The 27,524-nt window shown below is 37.3% G+C and overlaps 1 protein-coding gene across 6 annotated transcripts in view; it reads right to left on the bottom strand.

Moving 5' to 3' along the window:
• The window catches only part of SPATS2 (spermatogenesis associated serine rich 2), a 150,835-nt gene that overhangs the window by 29,234 nt on the left and 94,077 nt on the right, over positions 1 to 27,524 (bottom strand). For all 6 annotated transcript variants that reach the window (XM_027594659.1, XM_027594656.2, XM_027594663.2 and 3 more), the window contains 3 exons: positions 5,184 to 5,263; positions 1,211 to 1,319; positions 40 to 89 (listed from right to left, as the gene is read on the bottom strand). In XM_027594659.1, coding sequence (XP_027450460.1) covers positions 40 to 89; positions 1,211 to 1,319; positions 5,184 to 5,263 — 239 coding nt within the window. The remainder of the gene's footprint in view (positions 1 to 39; positions 90 to 1,210; positions 1,320 to 5,183; positions 5,264 to 27,524) is intronic.

Below are 27,524 nucleotides of genomic sequence, written 5' to 3' on the forward strand. Positions count from 1 at the left end.
AATGCCAATATCATGGTTTTAAATTTAATTCATTTTTACCTTTTTCTTGCCTGTTACTGTCCATTCTTTGAGTACTTCACTGGCACTACCTGTAAAAGAAACCAATTACAGATTTTCTCTCCTGCCACATGCATGGTCAACCAGGAATTAGTGTCCCTGCATTTTGTAATTGCTGGACAATTTCCAAAGTTCCTAATAGGGAAAGAATTAAGGTTCAAGGCTCTGAGCTAATGTAGTAAGACAATCACACTATACTTATGGAACACCTGTCCATTTAGATCCCCGTTCTCCATGTAATTTCCTTAGTAAGTTCTTCTAAGAAGAGAGTAATGTAGCCTGAACATTTTGAAGATTGTTTTATTTATATAGTTTAGACCAAATACAAAGATAACTGGTTTCAGCCCAAATATGCCATCCCCTCCCCTCTAGAAGATCACATATCACCTTGGCTATGTTGTTTTAGAGAGAGCTATACACTACCCTAGACCCCAATACTAACATGATAAAGAAAACAGATGATGATAAAGAAAAATCTTACAGTATTTGGGTCTGTTTCTTATACATGGACAAATTCAGAACAGAAACAGGAAGACCTAATCTGGTGCTGCTGTTCAGTGAAGCAATAGCTTCAGGCAAAGTTTTTCCCAAACAAGTTATGTAGAAAGAAGTTTATAAAACACTCCTCAACTCTATAAACTGAAAGCTTGGCTAAACACACCATTCTTCTATATGTTAGATAAGGAAACTGAAACCCTAAACATTCTAGTCACTTGCAGGAACCAAACTAAATGGTATAGGATCCTGGAAGAGAATGCTGAATCCCTGAATTTGTCATCTGTTGCTGGGCCGCTGGATCACTGGTTTGTCACTAGGAGTTTCTTAAATTCTTATTCAACCCAATTCCAATCAAGTCCCTTATACCACTAGCCACACAATTTGTTCTTAAAACCAATAGAGAACATTTTGAATAAAATGGTGGCGTTTTCTCAGCTTGTGTCTCATTCTAAGATATCATACAGCTTATGAATGAATTACTTCTAGGGCTGAAAGAGGTATCTTTAAGAGGTATCTTTAAAAAAAAATGCCACGTCATCATGGGGTCTGCTATATCATCTATGAAACACCAGATTGCTGAATGAATGTTACAAAAGTCTGAAGGAACTTCTGTTTGAACAAACACAAACTTATTTAAAAACCGAACAAGGATTACCTTCCATGAACGCTTGTACTGTTTTGTCCACACAATTATCAAAGTGCTGTAAAACCAGGATGATTTCATTATTGCTCTTATTGGGAACTATTGCACGCACCGCACTTATCTGGAAAAGACAACAGGATCATTTAATTCTGGCATCAGTTTGTCAGTTGGCAACTGACGTCTATGATAGAGAGTAACGGAAAAAATGGTATGTATCACTCTTTAGTGTCAGTGAGAGTCCATACAACCATCTCACTGGGAATGATTAATACACGAGTGATAACAGCACATAAAAAATTAATTTCAAAATTTAGAAAAGCAGAACATTTCTAGAAATAGAAGGTATGTGCTAGATTTTATTTCAAGAAAGGGTGGTTTAATTAAGTATCAGGTATTAATTTAGCATCAATATTTCCTCATCTTAGCCTACTGAGAAAGGTAGAAAGTTTAATGAAGCACCAACAGTAACAACTTACACTTTTCAGTAGTATTTTTCAAATCATTTTTACTTCAAAAAAAATTTTTACTTCATAACATTTAATTGTAATATAACACTATAATTTAAGTTATTATAAACTGTTTCAGGCATATAAAACATAATGAACACTCACTACATGATAGTCGGTTTAATACAATAAAATAGATGGCAGTTGAAGCCCCCATGAAGTCCCTCATAAATCCCATCCCCTCCTATTCACAGAGATTTCTGCCTTGAATTTGGTTTATCTTGATACATGTTTTTGCACTATTATGATGTATATATATATATATCCATAGGTAATATATACTATTGTTTTGCCTTACATAAATATCATTATCATACTTATCTGTATTCAATTTGCTTTTTTCACATAACATCGTTTTTTTAGATTTTTTTTGTGCATTGATAAATGCATCTCTTATTTATTTTAACTGCTACGTAACATTTCCATGGTATGAAAATAGCCAATTTATTCATTCTCCTGTTGATGGCCACTTACATTGTTTCCAATGTTTGGCTACTATGAAAAATGCGGGAATGAACATTCCTATGCTTACTTGCTGCTGAATCGTCAGTGCTTAAAACAACTTTATCACATTGTAAGCAATTAAAAAAGAAAAAAAATCACATCTTCTGTGAAGAGTGAGAGAAGGTCTCCAGTGTGTATAACCACTAGAATTCTTGAATATTAGGGCATCTACAAATTCGTTACATAACACCAAGTTGTTCTTTAAAATAGATATGCCAAGGAGCGCCTGGTGGCTCAGTTGGTTGAGTTGGAGGACTCTTGATTTCAGATGTGGATATGGTCTCAGGTTGTGGGATCTAGCCCCCCGCAGCAGGCTTTGCTCTCAGTGGGGAGTCTGCTGGAGGTTCTCTCTTTCCCTCTCTCTATGCCCCCCTGTTCGTGCATGCTCTCTCTAAAATAAAATAAATCTTTAAAAAAATTTTTTTAAATAAAATAGATATGCTAATTTTGCTGGATTTATTCCTAAGGTTTTTTTTTTTAAATTCAAGTATAATTAACATACAGCGTTGTATTAATTACAATATAATGATTCAACAATTCTATACATTTCTTAGTGCTCATCAAGATAAGTGTACTCTTAATACTTTTTATTTATTTCACCCATTCTCCCCCCCACCCACCTCTGCTCTGGGTGATTTGAGAATAACTGCATATTCTTTTTTTTTTTTATTTTATTTATTTATTTCAGAGAGAGAGAGAATGAGAGATAGAAAGCACGAGAGGGAAGAGGGTCAGAGGGAGAAGCAGACTCCCCGCCAAGCAGGGAGCCCGATGTGGGACTCGATCCCGGGACTCCAGGATCATGACCTAAGCCGAAGGCAGTCGCTTAACCAACTGAGCCACCCAGGCGCCCATAACTGCATATTCTGTTTTCATTTTTGTATATCAATTTAATATCCAGCAATCTTGATGAATTCTTATAATTTCTTGCTTTCTTGGTTTTTCTATGTAGATAGAAAATAACTGTATTGTCTATAAATAATAAGTTTTTTTCTTTCTTTCCAGTCCTTAAAATTTTCATTTCTCGTCTCACTGCATAATGTGAAATTGACTATTTCTCCTGGCTCTTTTTGGTGGGGAGTAGTACTTTGAAACCAAAATCTAGGAGCTGGTTGTGTTTGTTGTTATTGGGGAGTCATTATTTCTAGGTTTTTTCAGTGGATAGAGGTAGGAGATTTTGTTTTTTACAACATGAGTTCATAATAACATCTTCAATTCAAATATAACATTAAAAGGCTTTTTCTTAAATAATTTTAAACATGTATTTCTTTTCTGTATACTATAAGTTTTTATTAACTTGCTTTATTCTATAATATTCAAAAAGTATTACTAATAAACTACAACATATTACTAATGATAAAACACTGAATACAATTAAAGATTTGCAATTCTTTTTGTCTTTTAAAATATCCCTCTAAACACATACAGAAGAATATTGTGTTCAAAAGTCAGTGGGAAGATTTGTTCTACTTCACCCATTCCCTGAAGGTGAAATATTTTTAGGATCTCACTTTTATATAAGACCTTAGCCCCAGGGGCACCTGGGTGGCTCAGTTGGTTAAGCGTCTGCCTTCGCTCAGGTCATGATCCCAGTGTCCTGGGATCAAGCCCCGCATCGGGCTCCCTGCTCAGCAGGGAGCCTGCTTCTCCCTCTCCCTCTGCCTGCCTGCCTGCCTACTTGTGATCTCTCTCTCTCTCTCTCACATAAATAAAAAAAATCTTAAAAAAAAAAAAGACCTTAGCCCCAAATCCTAACCCAGGACAAGCCTTGGGCTTCAGGGCCCTGCGTGGTAAAACCCAATTTTTATTGAGACTGGCAAAACACATCAGAGTTACCTAGCTCAGGCTTACCACTCTGGTTTTTAGTGCCCTCTATATTTTTAGTCCCTAGAGATATCCTTTACTTTTTGTGTTACGGTATATGCATTTTAAATGATAAATGTTATTTTTCATTCTGTATTTCTAGGTATTTTATAACAGGAATGTTTCCAGGTTCTTTAGTTAGCCATACTGCTTAAAAAGGAAGTTCTATATATGAAGAGAGATAAAGTATCTTGTCTAAGTAATAAGCAGAGTCTGTATTAGAACCTAAGTCTTTTTTTTTTTTTTAAAGATTTTATTTATTTGGCAGAGACACAGAGAGAGAGGGAACACAAGCAGGGGGAGTGTGAAAGGGAGAAGCAGGCTCCCTGGCAGGGAGCCCGACGTGGGGCTCGATCCCAGGACCCTGGGATCACGACCTGAGCCGAAGGCAGACGCTTAATGACTAAGCCACCCAGGCGCCCAGAATCTAAGTCTTCTTTAGTACACTTACTTTTATATCATTCTACCCTTTTTTTTCCAGGCTTACCTGAACAATGATAAGGTTTAAAACCATACAAAGTGGGAAGGTATATAATGTATAATCCAAAGAGGGCTAATTGGTAATACACATTTTTGAGATGAGCAAAAAACTTAGTACTGATCACTACAAAATGGACTTTAGGCAAAACTTACAGATTCAATGATAAAAGTAAGATTCTGATAACTTAAAATGTGAAAGTGTTTATATTATTCAACCAATATGGTATATCTGTGACTCCATAATCAATAATACACTTTTCTTAATAACACAGAGAAAGCACATAAAGCTTTTATGTGTTTCTCAATAAAACTCATTAAGGGCTATACTACTAAAAACACTTCGTTTTCTTCCAGAGGAATATTACTTGGAAGATCTATTTCTCTTCTTGCTCTGAACTCTCCAAATGAATGGAACGATCTTACTCAGTTTATTCCTTAAAGAACGTTGCCAAATGAGATACACACTTAGCCACATATATATTATTTGTTATAATATTAACTAATATTTATGATATTAGTTATGCAAACAAAATCATATTTCACTTTCTTAATGAGTTTGTGTAGCCACTGATTGTATTAGCATCTAAATTTTACTGACATTCAAGCTTACTATCCATAGTAACTAGTCATACCTTCTCTTTCATGTTCTCAAAAGCTCCTCCCTGGGCCAATACAGTATTGGACTGCAAATCAAAAATGAATCCTGATGTATCTGCAAGAATAAGAATGAAAAAATATATTCAACAAGATCCAAAACTAACATGTGATCCATTCCCCAAATGGAAGGGCCACACCATCTGCTTTCCTCTCATAAACAGTGAACAACTTAGTTGCTATTTTGTAAATTCTATTCTATATATAACTGGTAACTACACTTGTGTTAAAATTATAAAATTTGATTTTAATAGAAACTGTCACAAGCTACAGAAAGACAATACATCAACGATATTAGACTGTCCAGTAATCCTTGACATCTTTGTTAACTATCCTAATTTAAAAGGCCCTTTAGAAATGTTACAATAGTTCCCCAAGGTAAAATTTAACACTAATGAATCTGAAAATGTGAATATGAGCTTCTGTACCATTATTAACACATGAAACTAATTTCCATCTTCTAGATTGCACCATGCACGTTCTTAGACTATCAAAATCCCTGAATACATTCATGTTTGTATCCCCAACATAATTCTTGACAAAGCAACGTACCTGAGCTTACACTACAAGCACAACACGGGAAAACAGTACAATGCGATTGATTACAAAAAAGAGTTTGGCTTTCTTATGCTTACAAAGAAAAGGCTATCTGTAAATTTAATCAATTTCTTTACCTGTGACTATGTAATCCATAAATTACCTCAGCTTTAACACTTGACAACTTTGTTTTAATCTAATGAGATGCAATGGCAGGAAATGGTTAGAGTACTTCTCAAATTCTGATGTGGATACTTGTCATCTGGGGAATCTCAGGTTAAAATGCAGGTTCTGATTCAGTAGTTTGGGCTTGTGGCCTGAGATTTGTACTCTCCAGTGGTGTCGACATTGCTGATCCATGCACCATACTTGGGAATAGCTTGGGGGTTAGAATTTCAACAAAGCAAGCAAAAGGAGAAATTTTAAGAAAAGAGGTTGCTATGGTTTAAATGTTTGTGTGCCCATCCCCTACTCCCGCCTGCCATCACCCAGCACTAAATTCGTATGTTGAAATCCTTAAGTTTTAGTGTTACATAATGGTATTAGGAGTGGGACCTTTGAGAGGTGAATAGGTCATGAGACTGGAGTCCTCATGATGAGATTAGTGCTCTTATAAAAGAGACCCCACAGAGTTCTCCAGCCCCTGCCACCGGGGGAGGATGCAATGAGAAGTAGTCTGCAACCCAGAAGAGGGCCCTCACCTGACTATGCTAGCACTCTGATCTCAGACTTCCAGCCTCACAAAGTGTGAGAAATAAATTTCTGTTGTTTATAAGCTACCCAGTCTGTTATGGCAGCTAGAACAGAATAAAACAGGGGTATAAAAAATGCAGTAATATTCTAGTACACTTTCCAAATTCTTTTGCTATTATTATAGATGTGTTTTAATTAAAGCCTCTTTTCAGGGATAAAAGGTACAGCATAGGGAATATAGTCAATGGTATTGTAATAATGTTGCATGGTGACTGATGGTAGCTACACTTGTGGTGAGAACAGCATAATGTATAGAGTTGTCAAATCACTATGTTGTACACCTGAAACTAATGTAACGTGTCAGCTATACTTCAATCAAAAAATAATAAATAAAGACTCTTTTACAGCTTAATCCTGGGTTTTCAAATACTTCCTAGTTCCTATGGAAGACTGGTAGTTCAAAAGCTAGAATGGTTAACAGCATTTTGGTACTAAAAGTGTTAAAGAGGATATGACGAGAGTCAATGTCACTCCAAGAAAAACTGTGATTGCCAATTGCCAATATAACCATGAATTTTTTTTTAAGGTTTTATTTATTTGAGAGAGAGCAGAGAGAGAGAGAGAGAGAGAGAGAGAGCACGAGCAGGGGGAGGGGCAGAGGGAGAAGCAGACTCCCCATTGGGCAGAGAGCTGCGATCACAGGACGCTGGGGATCATGACCTGAGCCAAAGGTAGACGCTTAACTGACTGAGCCACCCAGGCGCCCCAAAACTGTGAATTAATTTAGATTTAACCTCTGTAATACTGGCAGTTTTCAGACTGTTACCTAAATTAAAAATTGGCTGCACTTAAGACACTCAGTATTTAAGTCTGAGTTTTCCAGATGACTACATAAAATGGTTAACTCTCAATTATCTTTATTAATTGAAAAAAGATACATTTTGAAAATCCTATATAGTCAAAAATCCTATATAGTCAAAATATTATCCAGCAACCTACTGAATTGCTATATGATATAGCCATATATAGCCAAATGATTTAACTTGGATGTTATAAGTACTCTCCCCTAAAGACAAATTAATGAGCAATGAGATGATACAAAAGGATGTCAATAATCTTATTAAAGAATCTAGCTTCTAAAATAATTTGTTATCTACATTGTTTTGAAAGTTGCTAATGCAATGGAAAAGCTATTTCATAATACCTAAGACAAATTTTGTCATTAAAAAAGTGTATCCTTAAAAATAAAAATAAAAATAAAGAATCAAACCATCAACCTCTTTTAAGGTGGAAGCAAAACAGCATTTTGGAATCTGTATTTATTTGTTTTTGGGTCTGTATTTAAATGAACTATTAGTATTCTTACACATCATCTAACACTTTATTTTTTTCCTTTAACAACACATTAGATTAGACAAAGTACCAGGAAAACAAAGGTTAGTTCTATAAACACCTTCAGCTGTTGCCCCCCAATTAGTATAAGTATTATTAGGTTTATCTGGCATACATACCGGTTAGGATAATGATTAAAAATATATAAAGCAGTCAGGATCGCAGAAGGAAACAAATGGCTCACTCAAATTGGGAAATCTGAGGAGAGTTTAATAAAGGGACTATTTTCAAAGATGCTAGTAGGAATAGGGAAACGAAAAGATATAGTGCAATACCCTTGGCTAATAATAGCAATGTACCCTGCTACTCTGAGGTTTTAAAGAGGTGTAAGGAGAAAGCAATTCCTGGAATATACAAGGCTCTTTCATCTTTGTTTCATCTGGTATGGAACGGGCCACAGGACCATAGCTATGACCTTTGGCCAAAGCACAAGGTAAGCCCACAGTGACCTCCCTCAGGGAAAGATTGGGAAGTAAAACCACTACCTCACTCTCCTCCCTGCCTCTGATCTCCTGCTTCTGCTGCCTGACTAATGGCCAAACCCAACTAGAAGTCCAAAAGAGAGCCATTGAGGTAGTGCATACAGGTCAGCCTCTCACAGCACAAATGCCAATTTCATATTTATAGTCTAAATCACAAGTTCTCCAAAAAGGTAAAGCAGTAATTCAACATCTTAACTTGCCTACTCACCAGCTAATATTGCCTCTTTCAACTTAAAACCAACAACTCAAGTACATTCAAAACCTTGCTTCAATGAACTGGTGCTTAAGTGCCTCTCAGCATTACAGATAAAGTCATTTTTTGTTCCCATCAATAATATTTAGTAATTTAACAATTTTCTTATTTTTTCATGCAAAGAAAGCCTAAGATTTACTTAATTCCATTGGTAGGAAATGAGACAGGGTCTCAACCTTTGATATCTATCCTATGACAGAGAGCACGTATACTCTGCAAGAAATAAATCTTTTTTATTTCTTTTAAAAGACTATTTGTCAGAGAGAGAGAGCGCACAAGGCAGGGAGAGTGGCAAGCAGAGGGAGAAGCAGGCTCCCCACTGAGCAAGGAGCTTATATGGGGCTCAATCCCAGGACCCTGGGATCATGACCGAAGCTGAAGGCAGACGCTTAACCGACTGAGCCACACAGGTGTCCCAAGAAATAAATCTTTAAAGAACAATTCAGTTAAATACTACTCTCACACAAGGCTCATAAAGGATACAAGGAAATCTGAACTTTCTTAGCATTTATTTCACTCTATTAGGAACCACCTCGGAAATTTCTTGGAATTATTTCAAATAACACATTTAAGAACATTTTGGAAAAAGTATGTTATTTACAGTATCACTGACATTTGCAAATGCTGCAGGCTTTGTTATTATTGTTTTTGCTGGCTTAAAAAATCAGACAAAAGTTGTTTTAGGCACTGAGGATGACACAGAAATATCTGAGTCTGATAATACCATGTGTCAAACCAAACGTGAACAAGTTTTTCTTTTTAACTGAGGTATAAATGACATATATATAAAACACTATATTAGTTTCATGTGTATAACATAATGGTTCACTATTTACATATATTGTGAAATGATCACCACAATAACTGTAGTTAACATCTGTCACCATACATACATAGCTACAAAATTTTTTTTCTTGTGACAAGAACTCTTACGATCCACTCTCTTAGCAACCTGCAAACATGCAACACAGATTAACTAGAGTTACCAGGCTGTATATCACATCCCCACAACTTATTTTTTTATAACTGGAAGTCTACTTTTTGGCCCCCTTTACCCGTTTCACTCCCCTCCCCCCCCCCGTAACCACCAATCTGTTCTCCGTACCTATGGGCTTGGTTTTGCTTTTTAAGATTTCACATATAAGTGAGATCATAGGGTATTTGTCTTTCTCTGACATTCACTTGGCATAATGCCTGCAAAGTCCATCCATATTGTCACAAATGGTAAGATTTCCTTCTTTTTATGGCTAAATGATATTCCATTGTGTCAGAATTTCCTTCGTTTTTAATGCTAAATAATATTCCATTGTGTGTATCTGTGTGTACACATACTCTTCATCCACTCATCCGTCTATGGCCGCTTAACGGTTGTTTTGATATCTTGGCTATTGTAAATAATAATGCACTAAACATGGGAGTGCATATATCTTTTTAAGTTAGTGTTTTTGTTTTTGTGGGATAAATATCCAAAAGTGGAATCACGTGGTAGGTCTATTTTTAATTTCTTGAGGAACTTCCATACTGTTTCCCATAGTCGCTATACCAATTTACATTCCCACCAAAAGTATGTGAGGGTTTCCTTCTCTCCACATCCTAGCCAACACTTGTTCTTTCTTTTTTTTAAGATTTTATTTATTTATTTGAGAGAGAGAGAGAGAGAGAGAGAGAGCACGAGCAGGGGGAGGGGTGGGGCAGAGGGAGAGAGAGAAGCTGACTCCCTGCTGACATGAGGCCTGATCCCAGGACCCTGGGATCATGACCTGAGTCAAAGGCGGATGCTTAACTGACTGAGCCACCCAGGCGCCCCAACCCTTGTTATTTCTTGTCTTTTCAATAATAGCCATTCTAACAGTTGTAAGGTGTTATCTCATTGTAGTTTCGATTGCATTTCCTTGATGATTAGTAATGTTGAGCACCTTTTTTTTCCCAATAAAATTTTAATTTAAATTCAATTAAATAACATAATGTATTATTAGTTTCAGAGGTAGAGTTCATATGACTCATCAGTCATATAAAATCCAGCACTCATTACATCACATGCCCTCTTTAATGCCCACTCAGTTGCCCCACCCCTCACCCCTCTCCCCTCCAGCAGCCCTCAGTCTGTTTCCTATGATTAAGAGTCTCTTATGGTTTGTCTCCCTCTCTGATTTCATCTTGTTTTATTTTTCCGTCTCTTCCCCTATGATCCTCTGTTTAGTTTCTTAAATTCCACATATGAGTGAGATCACATGATAATTTTCTTTCTGATTTACTTATTTCGCTTAGCATAATCCCTCTAGTTCCATCCACACCGGTTGCAAATGGCAAGATTGCATTTTTTGATGGCTGAATAGTATTCCATTGTATAAATATATCACATCTTTTTTTAAATTTTATTATGTTATGTTAGTCATCATACATCATTATTTTTGATGTGGCGATCCACGATCCATTGTTTTCGTATAACACCCAGTGCTCCATGCAGTACGTGCCCTCCTTAATACCCATCACCGGGCTAACCCATCCCCTCACCCCCCTCCCCTCTAAAACCCTGTTTGTTTCTCAGAGTCCATAGTCTCTCATGGTTCATCTCTCCCTCCAATTCCCCCCGCCCTTCATTTTTCCCTTCCTTCTCCTGATGTCCTCCATGCCATTCCTTATGTTCCACAAATAAGTGAAACCATATGATAACTGACTTTCTCTGCTTGACTTATTTCACTTAGCATAATCTCCTCCAGTCCCATCCATGTTGATGTAAAAGTTGGGTATTCATCCTTTCTGATGGCTGAGTAATATTCCACTGTATATATGGACCACATCTTCTTTATCCATTCATCTGTTAAAGGGCATCTCGGTCTTTCCAGGGTTTGGCTATTGCGGACATTGCTGCTATGAACATTGGGGTGCATATGGCCCCCTTCTTTTCACTACATCTGTGTCTTTGGGGTAAATACCCAGGAGTGCAACTGCTGGGTCATAGGGTAGCCCTGTTTTTAAATTTTTGAGGAACCTCCACACTGTTTTCCAAAGTGGCTGTACCAACTTGCATTCCCACCGACAGTGTAAGGGTTCCCCTTTCTCCACAACCTCTCCAACATTTGTTGTTTCTTTCCCTGTCCATTTTTGCCATTCTAACTGGTGTAAGGTGGTATCTCAATGTGGTTTTGATTTGAATTTCCCTGATGGCTAATGATGATGAACATTTTTTCATGTGTCTGTTAGCCATTTGTACGTCTTCTTTAGAGAAGTGTCTTTTCATATCTTCTGCCCACTTTTTGACTTGATTATTTGTTTTTTGGGTGTTGAGTTTGAGAAGTTCTTTCTATAAAGATCTTGGATACCAGCCCTTTATCTTGTAGTGTCATTTGCAAATATCTTCTCCCACTCTGTGGGTTGCCTCTTTGTTTTGCTAACTGCTTCCTTTGCTGCGCAGAAGCTTTTTATCTTGAGGAAGTCCCAAAAGTTCATTTTTGCTTTTGTTTCACTAGCCTTTGGAGATGTATCTTGAAAGAAGTTGCTGTGGCCGATGTCAAAGAGGTTACTGCCTATGTTCTCCTCTAGGATTTTGATGGATTCCTGTCTCACATTGAGGTCTTTCATCCACTTTGAGTTTATCTTTGTGTATGGTGTTAGAGAATGGTCGAGTTTCATTCTTCTGCATGTGGCTGTCCAATCTTCCCAGCACCATTTATTGAAGAGACTGTCTTTTTTCCATTGCGTGTTTTTTCCTGCTTTGTCAAAGATTATTTGACCATAGAGTTGAGGGTCCATATCTGGGTTCTCTATTCTGTTCCATTGGTCTATATGTCTGTTTTTGTGCCAGTACCATGCAGTCTTGGTGATCACTGCTTTGTAATATAGCTTGAAATCGGGCAATGTGATGCCCCCAGCTTTGTTTTTCCTTTTCAACATTTCCTTGGCGATTCGGGGTCTTTTCTAATTCCATACAAATTTTAGGATTGTTTGTTCCAGCACTTCGAAAAATGTCATTGGAATTTTGATTGGGATGGCACTGAAGGTATAGATTGCTCTGGGTAGCATAGACATTTTAACAATGTTTATTCTTCCGATCCATGAGCATGGAATATTTTTCCATCTTTTTGTGTCTTCTTCAATTTCTTTCATGAGTGTTCCGTAGTTCCTAGAGTATAGATCCTTTACCTCTTTGGTAAGGTTTATTCCGAGGTATCTTATGGTTTTTGGTGCTATTGTAAATGCAATCGTTTCTCTAATTTCTCTTTCTACAGTTGTGTTGTTAGCGTATAAGAAAGCAACTGATTTCTGTGCATTGATTTTGTATCCTGCCACATTACTGAATTGCTGTATGAGTTCTAGTAATTTGTGGGTGTAGTCTTTTGGGTTTTCCACATAAAGTATCATGTCATCTGCAAAAAGAGAGAGTTTGACTTCTTTGCCAATCTGAATACCTTTTATTTCTTTTTGTTGTCTGATTGCTGTTGCTAGGACTTCTAGTAGAACAACAGTGGCGAGAGTGGGCATCCTTGACGTGTTCCTGATCTTAAGGGAAAGGCTCTCAGTTTTTCCCCATTGAGGATGATGTTCGCTATGGGTTTTTCATACATGGATTTTATGAACTTGAATGTTTCCTCTGTCCCTATACTCTGAAGAGTTTTAATCAGGAAAGGATGTTGTATTTTGTCAAAATGAAGAGTTTTAATTAGGAAACGATGTTGTATTTTGTCAAAATGAAGAGTTTTAATCAGGAAAGGATGTTGTATTTTGTCAAATGCTTTTTCTGCATCAATTGAGAGGACCATATGGTTCTTCTCCCTCCTCTTATTAATGTGTTCTATCACATTGATTGATTTGCGAATGTTGAACCACCTTTGCATTCCAGGGATAAATCCCACTTGGTCGTGGTAGATGATTCTTTTAATGTATTGTTGGATCCTATTAGCTAGGATTTTGTTGAGGATTTTGGAATCCACATTCATCAGGGATATTGGTCTGAAATTCTCCTTTTTGATGGGGTCTTTGCCTGGTTTGGGGATTAAGGTAATGCTGGCCTCACAGAATGAGTTTGGAAGTTTTCCTTCTATTTTTTGAAACAGCTTCAGTAGAATAGGTATTATTTCTTCTTTGAATGTTTGGTAGAATTCCCCAGGGAATCCATCAGGCCCTGGACTCCTGTTTTTTGGAGGTTTTTGATCACTGCTTCAATCTCGTTACTGGTTATTGGCCTATTCAGGTTGTCAATTTCTTCCTGTTTCAGTCTTGGCAGCTTATAGGTTTCCAGGAAGGCCTCCATTTCATCCAGATTGCTCAGTTTATTGGCATATAGTTGTTGATAATAATTTCTAATAATTGTTTCTATTTCCTTGGTGTTAGTCGTGATCTCTCTCCCCTTTCATTCATAATTTTATTAATTTGGGTCCTTTCTTTTTTCTTTTGGATAAGTCTGGTCAGTGGTTTATCGATCTTATTAATTCTTTCAAAGAACCAACTTCTAGTTTCGTTGATCTTGATCTACTGTGTTTCTGGTTTCTAATTCATTGATCTCTGCTCTAATTTTAATTATTTCTCTTCTAATGCATGGCTTAGGCATCGTTTGTTGCTTTTTCTCTAGTTCTTTAAGGTGTAGAGTTAGTTGGTGAATTTGGGATTTTTGTTTTTTTGAGTGAGGCTTGGATGGCTATGTATTTCCCCCTTAGGACCACCTTTGCAGTATCCCATAGGTTTGGCCCGATGTGTTTTCATTCTCATTGATTTCCATGAATTGTTTAAGTTCTTCTTTGATTTCCTGGTTGACCCAAACATTCTTGAGCAGAGTGGTCTTTAGCTTCCAAGTGTTTGAATTTCTGCCAAATTTTTTCTTGTGTTTTAAAGCATGTAGTCTGAGAATATGCAGGGAATAATCTCAGTCTTTTGGTATCGGTTGAGACCTGATTTTTGTGACCCAGTATGTGGTCTCTTCTGGAGAAAGTTCCATGTGCGTTCGAGAAGAATGAGTATTCTGCTGTTTTAGGGTGGAATGTTCTGTAAATATCTATGAGGTCCATCTGGTCCAGTGTATCATTCAAAGCTCTTGTTTCCTTGTTGATTTTCTGCTTAGGTGATCTGTCCATTGCTGAGAGTGGAGTATTGAGGTCTCCTACGATTAACGTATTGTTATCAATATGACTCTTTATTTTGGTTAACAGTTGGCTTATGTAGATGGCTGCTCCCATGCTGGGGGCATAGATATTTACAATTGTTAGATCTTCTTATTGGATAGACCCTTTAAGAATGATATAGTGTCCTTCTGTATCTCTAATTACAGACTTTAGTTTAAAATCTAATTTGTCTGATATAAGAATTACTACCCCAGCTTTCTTTTGAGGTCCAATGGCATGGAAGATGGATCTCCATCCCTTCACTTTCAGTCTCGATGTATCTTTAGGTTCAAAATGAGTCTCTTGTAGGCAGCATATGGATGGGTCCCGTCTTTTTATCCAATCTGCAACCCTATGCCGTTTTATGGGAGCATTTAGGCCATTCACGTTGAGAGTGACTATTGAAAGGTATGAATTAATTGTCATCATGTTGCCTGTGAAGACGTTGTTTTTATAGACTGTCCCTGTAAATTTCTGTTGTATATCACTCTTGGGGTCTTTCTCCTTTTATAGAACCCCCCTTAATATTTCTTGCAGGGCCGGCTCAGAGGTCACATATTCTTTCAGTTTCTGCTGGTCGTGGAAGCTCTGCATCTCTCCATCCATTCTAAATGAAAGCCTTGCTGGATAAAGTATTCTTGGCCACATGTTCTTCTCATTTAGTACCCTGAATATGTCTTGCCAGGCCTTTCTGGCTTGCCAGGTCTCTGTGGATAGGTCTGACGTTATTCTGATGTTCCTCCCTCTGTACATAAGGAATCTCTTCCCCCTAACTGCCCTTAAGATGGTTTCCTTGGTTCTAAGATTTGCAAGTTTTACTATTACATGCCGGGGTGTTGGCCTGTTTTCCTTGATCTTGGGAGGGGTCCTCTCTGCCTCTAGGACGCGAATGTTTGTTTCATTCCCCAGATTAGGGAAGTTCTCAGCTATAATTTGCTCAAATACATCTTCTAGTCCTCTCTCTCTCCACTCCCTCCAGGATTCCAATTATTATGACATTGGAACGCTTCATGGTGTCACTTACTTCTCTGATTCTATTTTCATGGATTCTGAGTTGTTTTTCCCTGGCCTCCTCTTTTCCCTTTTTATCTATTATATTGTCTTCCAGGTCGCTTATTCGTTCTTCTGCCTCACTTACCCTAGCTGTTAGATTATTTAGATTGGATTGGATCTCATTGATAGCATTTTTAAGTTCTGCCAATTCAGCTTTCATTTCTGCCCTTAGAGATTCTATGTTGCCATTAATTGATTTCTCCATTCTAGCCATTGTCTTCACAATTGCTAGCCTGAATTCCATCTCCGACATCTTGGTTATATCTGCATCCATTTGTAAATCTGCAGCAGAAGTCATAATCTCTAAGTCTTTTCTATTTTGGCGGTTCTTCCTCCTAGTCATTCTGTTGATGGGTGTTTGAGGGAATGTATAGAGTCCAAATTATTGACCAGAACCCAAGCAAGATGCACCTGTTTTCTTGGGACCTTAGGGTTGCTGGCCTCTTGTTTTCCCAGCCTGTCTTCTGGGGGAGGGGCCTACTGCGCTGTTACTCAGGCAACCCTGTTTGGGCAGAGTTGCCCTGCCCCCCTGTAGCGGGGGATGGGCTCAGCGGGAATCAGTTTTGGGGCTTTTGTTCTCTGGCGGCTTCCCGCGTCTCTTCCCCGAGTCAGAGCAGAAGAGACCGTTTCCAGCCCTCTGCCTCAGAGCAGAGAGACTGCAGTCTGTTCTTCAGTGAGCTCTCCAGGCCACACTGTCTTTGTTTCTGTCCATGTTGACATAAACTGCAGCGGCCTGGGTTGTGTGCCCCTCCGCAGTGCCCCCAGTCCTGCCTCCAGGTTGGGGCACGTCTCTGCCCTTTGTGCTTCTAAAACTGCCAGCTGCTCCCAGTTCGCACGCGTCACTCCGCCCCTCTGGGTTTCCGCCCCGGGGGCTGCCCTAAAGTCCTTCCCCGCCACTACTGGTCTGCGAGTCTGTGCCCCGTCCCCAGCGCACGAGGCTGTCGCTCACAGGCGGTGTAGGATCCCCATGGCCAGGCACCCTCCCGCTGCCGTTTATCCTCTGATATCTGCCCGCGGAATCACGGCTCCCCACTTCGTACCTTGAAACCAACCGCCTGCGATATTCTGTTTGTAGAGATCCAGATCTTCTTACATCTCAGGCTGGTTTCGTGGATGCTCAGAGTGGTCTGGTAGATATCCAGCTCAATTCCAGGGACCAGTTGAAATAGGGTCCCCTACTCTCCGCCATCTTTCCTAGTCCCCTATATCACATCTTCTTTATCCATTCATATGTCGATGGACATCTGGGCTCTTTCCATAGTTTGGCTATTGTGAACATTGCTGCTATAAACATTAGGGTGCAGGTGCCCCTTCAGATCACTACATTTTTATCTTTTGGAGTAGATATCTAGTAGGTGGAGCACCTTTTCATGTACCTGTTGACCATCGATCTGTAAGTCTTCTCTGGAACTGAACCTGTGTCTTTTTTAAATACATTATCTTTACAAACTTTGAAACACAGTCTGATTCTGTTGATAATCTATAATTTAACCTGAAGACCATACTGTATTAAATGTTTTATAATTCATTTGGTTAAAAGTTCTGATTATATTCATACCTATCAGAATGACCATCAACAAAAGAAAAGAGAGGGTGAGAGGGAGGGAGAGAGAGAAAGAGAACAAGTGTTGACAAGCACGTGAAGAAATTGGAATTCTCATATACTGCTGGTGGGGACTTCAAATGGTATAGCTGCTGTGGAAAGCTATATGGTGGTTCCTTAAATAATTAAACATAGAATTATTATAAGATCAAGCAATTCCACTTCTGAGTATATACATAAGAGAACTGAAAGCAGCAACCTAAACAAATATTTATGTATCTATGTTTATAGCAGAATTATTCACATTAGCCAAGATACAGAAACAACTCTTAAGTGTCCATAAATAGATGAATGGATAAAGAAAATGTCGTGTTTATGTACACACACACACACACACACACACACACACACACACACACACAAAGGAATATTATTCAGCATTAAAAAGGAGGAAATTCTAGCATATGCTACAATATGGATGAACCTTGACATCATGCTAAATAAGTCAGTCATAAAATAACAAATACGGTATGATTCTATTCATATGATATACCTAGAATAGTCAAATTAAAAGTAGGGTGGTGGTTGCTAGGGGATGGGGGAGGAGGAAACGGTTAGCTGTTGTTTAATAGGTATAGAGTTTCAGTGTGGCAAGATGAAGACACTGTGGCGATGGATGGTGGTGATGGTTGCACAGAATGTGAATGTACTTAATGCCACTTAACTGTACATGAAGAAATGGTTACAATGGTAAATTTTATGTAAGTTTTACCACAAATAATTAAAAAAAATTTTTTAAAGATTTTATTTGAGAGAGACAGAGAATGAGAGAGAGAGTATGTGAGCACAAGCAGGGAGGAGGGGCAGAGGGAGAAGCAGGCTCCCCACTGAGCAGGGAGCTGAGACTCGATCCCATGACCCAGGGATCATGACCTGAGCCAAAAGCAGACGCTTAACTGACTGAGCCACCCAGGTGACCCAAGATGGAAGTTTATTAAATAACTTCAAGAAATAAATATAAAAAAGTGTTAGCATTCCAGAAGGCTATACCCGTACTGGACATCTTACAAAACGGCATTTTGACATAGTTGTTTTTCTAAATTTCCCATCTAGGATTTGCTCTTCTTCCAAGCCTGATTCTTCATTATCTACACATTTTATCATATATATATATATATATATATATATAATATATATATGATATATATATATGTATCTTTTTTCTTACAAAAACAGTCACAATTCTTCCAAGCTTAGGTGGTAAATTGGCAGAAGAGAAAATTGTGACCTAGGAAACTGAAGTTGGTGACCTCTTCAGTTTCAAAGTTGTGAATACACTCTAAACTTTAGCTAGTCATGTCTGTGACAGTAACTTTCTTCTCCTTGCACTCACATTTATATAATATAACCCCTGTCCCCATATTTGTCATTAGTGCACATGAAGAAACTGAACTCCACTTGTCATTTTATTCGTGATTTATGTGTGGATTATTCTCAAAACTGTCATGAGAAAAAACAATTTCAAGAGACTGGTTATTTTCGGGGCACCTGGGTAGCTCAGTTGTTGGGCGTCTGCCTTCAGCTCAGGTCATGATCGCGGGGTCCTGGGATCGAGCCCCGCTTCGGGCTCTCTGCTCAGCGGGAGGCCTGCTTCTCTCTCTCACACTCCCCTCCTTGTGTTCCCTCTTTTGCTGTCTCTCTCGCTGTCAAATAAATAAATAAAACCTTCAAAACAAAAAAGACTGTTTATTTTCTTTTAGGTGGTTGAGTATTGATTGGCTGTGTTCAGGCTAAAGGAGTTATTTAATTGTTCATGAGATACATTTCTGTAAGAATTGGCACTTAACCTCTTCTCTTGAGTCTACCTTTTAATTTTTAAGAGGAAGTTGATACAATTCGAGAAAATATGACAAGTGATCATCACCCCTGTTAGGTTATCTGTACATCTAGGCTTTCTTACCTGTGGGCTTACTTGCATTTAATTGGAGGATCTTACCTCTATGGCCTCTCTTTGACCATGGTGAAATATGAATAATTTTGTTATCCAGCTTGTTTTGTGCATGTGTAAGGAGTATCAGTGAGTAATAACAAGAATCTGAGATCCTTAGAAGAAAGGTGATATACTAACGTACTGTTAAAATAATGGCAACTTGAGAACTAGTATGTTTGGTGAGTTCAGCACTAAGGTTATATAGCATTAAGCTTGGACTCTATCCTTGATTCTGCTGTAGGTTTCTTATTGTGTGACTTTGGGTAAGAAATGGTACCATGACTGATTTTTCATAACTGTAAAATTAAGTTGAAGTATTTTGGGAGGGATTATAATTCCATCTTTTTTTTTACTTTGTCAGAAGGGGTAGTACAGTAATTTGCCATCATCTATGTTAATGGAAAAACACATAAGCAATCTAAAATTGTAAATTTTTAGTTGTTAAATTCAAAGATACAAATTCAGTAGCTCTTGTAAGAATCCATGCCTGGGTTTGAGTCCCCTCTATACTTCTCTCTACTGTAAGCAACCTGGAATTTTGGGGATAGGTTTTTCCAACAAAGTAGACAACCTGCTCATAATCAGATTGAATTCACTTCAGTACTTTCAAAGAGCCTCTCTGTGTGTTCATAATATTAGCTCTGCTAAACCTTTTTAGGACCCTAAGTAGTAGAGCTTTTAATAATCTCCACCTCATAGTAGGTAATTGTGGGGGGCTATTATATGTATTTAGTACTGTGCAATTTAATAAACTAAATGCACAGTTGCTATCCTACTGAGATGATTTTTTTTTTTTTACTGGTCTCTTGCATTAGACTATAAAACTCTAAGAGAGCAGAAACCATAGCTGTCTTGTTCACCAGTGTATTCTCAATGCCTAACTTGGCTCACAGTAGGTGTTTACCAAATATTTATTGCAGGAATTAATTTGGAATCTCAGTAAGGGATCCCTACTATTTAAAATTTTTAAGTTTACCTTAGAAAAAGTTATTTTCTTAACATCATTTTTAATCAGAAATTTTTTTTAAAGATTTTATTTATTTGACAGAGAGAAAAATCAGAAATTTTTAAAAAATTTATTTGTGCGGGGCGCCTGGGTGGCTCAGTAGGTTAAGTGTCTGCCTTCAACTCAGGTCACGATCCCAGCATCCTGGGATCAAGTCCTGTGTCAGGCTCCCTGCTCAGCTAGGAGTCTGCTTCTCCCTCTCCCTCTGCCCCTCCCCTGGCTCATGCGTGCGTGCGTGCGCTCTCTCTCTCAAATAAATAAATCTTTAAAAAAATTTCCATCTTGGTTGCTGATGGCCAAACACAATCTTCTCAGTAGATTGCAAGGATACAGACTTACAGTTTTATCAACTGGCCTTCCTAGGCATCTCAGATGACTACTGCTATGTTTTACATGTTCAGAAAAATCCACACTTCAACTACCAGTCATCTGCTAAGTGGCTCTTCAATGAAAGGAAGTGGCCTTTTATTTTCCTGCTTTATTTTCCTTTATTTGTCATACAGCCTTAACAGCTGGTTAATGTTTTTCTTTACTTTGCCCCTTTGAGTGCTTCTTCAACTACATTCTAAAGGATGTTGTGACTCTTCTTATAAGACAAAGCAATTACACTGGGAAATTTCCAAACTTCTAGAATGAGTTTTGATTTTTCCAGGTAGAGCTTGCTGGAAAGTCAGGGTTTTTATTAAAGACACAAACAAGCAACTGAAGCCTATCTTACTCTCACCAATAGATTTTCCTAGGTTTCCATCAAGTGCAACAGAATAAGCTTCTTTTTTTTTTTAAGTTCCAAGAATTCTTGAGGGTCTTGTTTAAAAGGTTTACTGGTTCAAATAATAAATTCCTCCACGAATGGTGATTGGATAGGAAATTCTATCCACCTTTCAAAAACCTTCTTAGTAATGTACTCTAGAGAACTGCCAGGGGGCAATGATACTGATTTTAACACCCAAACTCTTCCATCTTAATGCCATCTTCCATTAGTTTGGAATTAGTTCTCCCACATATAAAATTAAATGCATAGCTTAAAAAAAATTCTTTCCTACTCCATCCTGTCCTTCAGATTCTCAGGAATTCTACCACCTTTTCCAGGAAAAAAACTCAATTTCATAAATTAAGAAAATTAAAGCATTTGAGAACTGTGATTTTTTTTTAAAAGAACAAATAAATCATCAATTACTGAGATCACTACACATTCTTTGTTGATTCTAGATCATCTCTGAACTAATGTCTTATTCACAATATCTTATATATAGTTCCAGAGATTACATGAATTCAAAGTTACTTAAAAAATTATGAAGCCACATGATGATTATTTTGATATCTATTTACAGCCAACTTGCAAACTTTTTAATGGAATGGGGCACTAAAATAGAATAAAAATTAAATATTTAGTTAAATCTTTATTTCCAAGTAGCGAGAAAGACTGTCAGGAGTTTTATGTTTCTACTTGCTAATCTCTCCCTGCTTTTGGGGAAAGGGAAAAATAAATTGTGGAGTACCTGGGTGGTGCAGTTGGTTGGGAGCCGACTCTTGGTTTTGGCTCAGATCATGATCTCAGGGTCCTGGGATTGAGCCCCACATCGGGCTCCACACTTAGCGTGGAGTCTGCTTGAGATTCTCTTCCTCCCCATCTACCCCTCCCAAGCATTCTGTCTCTCTCTCTCAAATAAATAAATAAAATCTTTAAAGAAAAAAGTAGTGACATGGTTAAAAGATGAACAGCCAGTAAAAACAGGAGAAAAAAGAGAAAGCAAGGATTCTGGATAATCTAAAAATTAGAAAATCAGTCTGCAAATGAATCAAGTCTTATAAAATGCCTCTGTGTGAGCTGGTCACTTAAGTCTGAAGAAAAACATAGTTTTAGCTACCAATGGCCTATTTTCTGTCTCTTTTACAAGTCAAATCCTCATTTTTAGATTTCAATAAAATTTCTCTATTTAATGAGATTGTTAATTCCTGTATATTATTACCATATATGCCATAGTTCTGGGCTTTAAGATGGATTGGGTGAACTGAATGTACAATCAAAAAAAAAAAAATAGTTCCTACTCCTCACTGTCCTTCAGATTCTCAAGAATTCTACTAGCTTGGGGTGCCTGGGTGGCTGAATTGGTTAAGCATCTGCCTGTGGCTCAGGTCATGATCCCAGGGTCCTGGGATGGAGCCCCACATCGGGCCCCCTGCTCAGCGGGGAGTCTGCTTCTCCCTCTCCCTCCACCTGCCACTCCCCCTGCTTGTGCTCTCTCTCTGTCAAACAAGTAAATAAAATCTTAAAAAAAAAAAAAAGAATTCAACAGCTATCTTAGGAAAGAAACTCAATTCCAATAAGTCAATGTAATTAAAATATTTAAGAGCCATGATTATTTAAAAGTCAAACAAATCTTTAATTACTAAGCTCAGTACAGACTAGCTGGCAGAATTCCTGAGAATCTGAAGAAGAGCGAGGAGAAGGAAATAATTTTTTAAACAGTGTGTTTCATTTCATATGTAGAACTAATTTCAGTTAGATCTGAGAGATATTCTTTTGTCACTGTAAAAGACCTTGCTTTAGATGTTCCTGCTAGCACTGTAAAACAGTGAATACCTTCCCTTTCCAGCCCATCCCAATCCCCGTGCTTCAAAGTACAGAAATGAACAAGTAATTCTAATTGCATAACCTATCTCTAACAAAACAACCTGTCTCAAAAAACCACAGCACGGCAAAATCTGTCACTCTTTACTCATTAGCCTTCATGCAAATAAGAATTAAATCTGTCTGTTTCTTCTTTCTTAAACTGAAAAAAAAAATGTATCAGTTATCTACTTTGATTATAAATATTTCTATTTCCAAATAATTGTTACAATTACCACAAGGCAGATACTAGCTTTTAAGTGTTATACTTGTGAAGGTAAGGCACATGTTACCTAAATAATACACTTAAGCTCATTCTGTCCTAATAAAACATCTTTTTAAAAAAATTTTTTATTGTGGGGGTGCCTGGGTGGCTCAGTCGATTAAGCATCCAAATCTTTGATTTTGGCTCAGGTTATGATCTCAGGGTTATGAGATCGAGCCCTGCACCAGGCTCCACATTCAGCACGGAGTCTCCTTGAGATTCTCTCTCCTCTCCCTATGCCCTCTCCCCAACTCACACTTGCTCTAAAATAAATAAATACATATTTTTAAAAAATAAAAAGTAAAAATTTTTATTGTGAAATGTAATATTTATAGCACGCACACACAAAGTATCACAGCTTAATAATTTATCACAAAACAAACAGTCAAATACTACTACTCAGGTTAAGAAATAAAACTGCTAGTACCCCAGAAGTCTTCTTCATTGCCCCCCTCTCATTTTATCTCCCTATTCGCCAAAGGTACCACCCTCCAAACTTCTTTTCTTCATAGTTGATACCACCGAAAAAGATATATCTAAATATTAAGGTACAGTTCTACTTTTATCTTAGGAATAATTCTGTATGTATTTTATTTTTGGTGCACGGATTGTTTTGCTCAACACTGTGTAAGATTCATGCATATTTTTGAATGATATTTCATTGTATGATTATGTCATTGTTTATCTATTCTGTTAGACAACCGAGGGATAAATGATGAACAGTTGGGCTTTCTGCTAGACAAATGATGGACAACTGGGTTGCTTCTAGTTTTTGGCCAACACAAAAAATGCTGTTTAGAATATTCTTGTACAAATCTCCTGGTGTACCTGGGAATGCATTTCTATTGAATACTCAAGAACAGAACTAAGTCATAAGGTATGCATATCTTTAATTCTAGCACATATGTCAAACAGCTTCTCAAAGTAGCTGTACCAATTTAAATTTCCACTAGCAGTTTTTGAAAGTTTCTATTACTCCATATACTCACATTCTTGGTATCGTTAATCTTTTAAATTTTAGCCATTCCAGTGCAAGAGTAATAGTATCTCACTGTTTCAACTTGCATTTCACTTATTTGTAAAGAGACTGAGCGCCTTCACAGTATGTTATTTGCCATTTCATTATTCTCTTTCCTACTCTTGTCCAGTTTTTGGAGGGAGAATTGTCTTTTTCTTATTGATCTGTAGTAGTTCTCTATCATTTAAACATGATACAAATTTCTTCTCCCATTCTGTGACTTGCCTGTTAATTCTCTTAACTGTACCTTTTGATGAACAGAAGTTCTTAATTTTTTTAAAGATTTTATTTATTTTTAAAATTATTTATTTATTTGTCAGAGCACAAGCAGGGGGAATGGCAGGCAGAGGGAGAAGTAGCCACCCTGCTGAGCAAGGAGCCCGATGTGGTACTTGATCCCAGGATCATGACCTGAGCCGAAGGCAGATGCTTAACCACCTGAGCCACCCAGGCGTCCCTAATTCTTAATTTTAATGTAATACTGCATTGATATTAAATCTTCTCCTTTATGATTAGTGCTTTTTATGTCTACTTAAAAACTCTTGCCCTGAGATGATGTCAGAAACTTGCTTCAAAATAATCCACTGGGAGTGGATAAAAGTACAGACAAAAAAGATTGGCCATATGTTGTTAATTATTGGACCTGAGTTATGAGTATTTGGTAGTCCATTATATTATTCTATTTTTTATAAGCTTAAAAATTTCAATAACAAATTTAAAAAATGTTATTAAAAACTCCTGGAACTTTTAAGTGATTATAGCAAAGTTACAGGCTACAAGGTTAATATACAAAAGTCAATCACTTTCCCATATAAAAACAACGAAGAAGTGTTTTGAATTTGAAATGAAAAATACAATACCATTTACATTAGCACCCCCAAAATGCTTACATATAAATCTAACAAAGTATGCATAAGACCCATATGTGGAAAACTATAAAACTCTGAGGAAAAAAAGGAGAGCACTAAATAAATGAAAGACATTCTATGTTTATAGATAGAAAGACTCAATATTGTCAAGATGTCAGTTCCTCCCAACTTGGTCTATAGAGTAAATGGAATCCCAACCAAAATTCCAGCAACATATTTTTGGGTATCGACAAAGTGATTCGAAAATGTATATGGAGATGCAAAAGACATAGAATAGCCAATACAATACTGAAGGAGAACAATGTTGAAGAACTGACACTACATGTATTCAAGACATATTATAAAGCTACAGTAATCAAGGCAGTGTAGTATTGGTGGAAAAAAAATAGACCAAAAAAAAAAAATCAATGGAACAGAATAGAGAGCCCAGAAACAGACTGACATGGATTTAAGGCAACTGATCTTTGACAAAGGAACAAAGGCAATACAATGGATGCAACAAAGTCTTCACAACAATGGTGCTAGAACAACCAGACATCCACATGCAAAAAATGAATCGAGATACAGACTTTTACATCCTTCACAAAAATTAACACCAAATGGATCACAGACCTAAGTGTAAACTGCAAAACCACAGAACTCTTGGAAGATAACAGGATAAAATCTAGATACCCTTAGGTTTTGCAATGACTTGTTAGATCCAACACCAAAGGCACAATCCATGAAAGGAAGAATTGATAAGCTGAATTTCATTAAAATTAAAACTTCCTGCTCTGCAAAAGACACTGTCAAGAGAATGAAAAGACAAGCCACAGATTAGGAGAAAATAGTTACAAAAGACATCTGATAAAGGACTGTTATTCAAAATATACGAAGAATTCTTAAAATTCAACAATAAGAAACAACATAATTTAAAAAATGGGCCTAAGACCTTAACAGACACCTCACCAAAGAAAAATACTGAGATGGCAAACAAGCATATGAAAAGATGCTTCACATCATATGTCATGAAGGAAATGTAAATTAAAACAATGAGATACCACTATACATCTCTTAGAATGGCCTACATCCAGAACACTGACAACACTAAATGCTAGCAAGGATGTGGAACAACAGGAACTCTCATTCATTGCTGGTAAAAAAGCAAAATGGTACAGACACTTTGGAAGACAGTTTGGCAGTTTCTTACAAAACTTACCATAATATCCAGCAATCACTCTTTTTGGTATTTACCCAAAGGAGCTGAAAACTAATGCCCACACAAAAACCTGCAAATGGATGTTTATATCAACTCTACCTATCTACCTATCTATTTTTATTATTATGTTCTGTTAGCCAACATATAGTACATCATAAGTTCTTGATGTAGTGTTCAACTATTCATTAGTTGCATACAACACCCAGGGCTCATCACAACACATGCCCTCTTTAATACCCATATCAACTCTATTTATAATTGCCAAAATAGGAAGCAACCAAGATGTCCTTCAGTAGGTAAATGGATAAATAAACTGTGGCACATCCACACAATGGAATGCTATTCAGTGCTAAAAAGAAATTAGCTAACAAGCCATGAAGAGACACAGAGGAAACTTAAATGCTTATTACTAATTGAAATAAGTCAATGTGAAAAGGCTACATACTGTATGATTCCAGCTATGTGACATTCTGGAAAAGACAAAACTATAGCAACAGTCAAAGGGTCAGTATTTTCCAGGGGTTAAGTGGAATAAAAGATTAATAAGCAGAGCACAGAGGATTTTTAGAGGAGTGAAACTCCTCTGTACGATACTATAATAGCAGATACATGTCCTTAAACATTTGTCCAAATGCAAAAAATGTACACCAAGAGAGAATCCTAATGTATACTATAGACTTTGAGTGATAATACTGTGTCGATGTAGGTTTACCCACTGTAACAAATGTGTCACTCTGGTGGAGAATATGGATAATGGGGGAGGGTACGTATGTTTGGGCATAGGAGGTATACAGGAAATCTGAACCTTCTCCTCAACTTTGCTGTAAACCCAAAACTGTTCTAAAAAACAAACTCCATTAAGACATTTTAAAAAATGTTTAAAAACAGGGGCGCCTGGGTGGCTCAGTCGTTAAGCGTCTGCCTTTAGCTCAGGTCATGATCCCGGGGTCCTGGGATTGAGCCCCACATCAGGCTCCCTGCTCAGCAGGAAGCCTGCTTCTCCCTCTCCCACTCCCCCTGCTTGTGTTCCCTCTCTCACTGTGTCTCTCTCTGTCAAATAAATAAATAAAATCATTAAAATAGATAAATAAATAAATAAATAAGAAATGTTTAAAAACACAAGAATACTTCCTTCTCTGAGGTCTTGAAGATATTCTTCTAAATTATCCTTTATAAGCTTTATTGTTTTACCTTTCACATTTAGGTCTATCATCTAAACCCTGAATTGCTTTACAGGTATGAAGTAAAGGAAAAGAGTTGTATTTTTTTCCATATGGATTTCTTTTTTTTTTTTTTTTTTTTTAAAGATTTTAT

This window comes from Zalophus californianus, chromosome 9, assembly GCF_009762305.2.
Source record: "Zalophus californianus isolate mZalCal1 chromosome 9, mZalCal1.pri.v2, whole genome shotgun sequence".
In the NCBI taxonomy this organism is placed as follows: Eukaryota; Metazoa; Chordata; class Mammalia; order Carnivora; family Otariidae; genus Zalophus; species Zalophus californianus.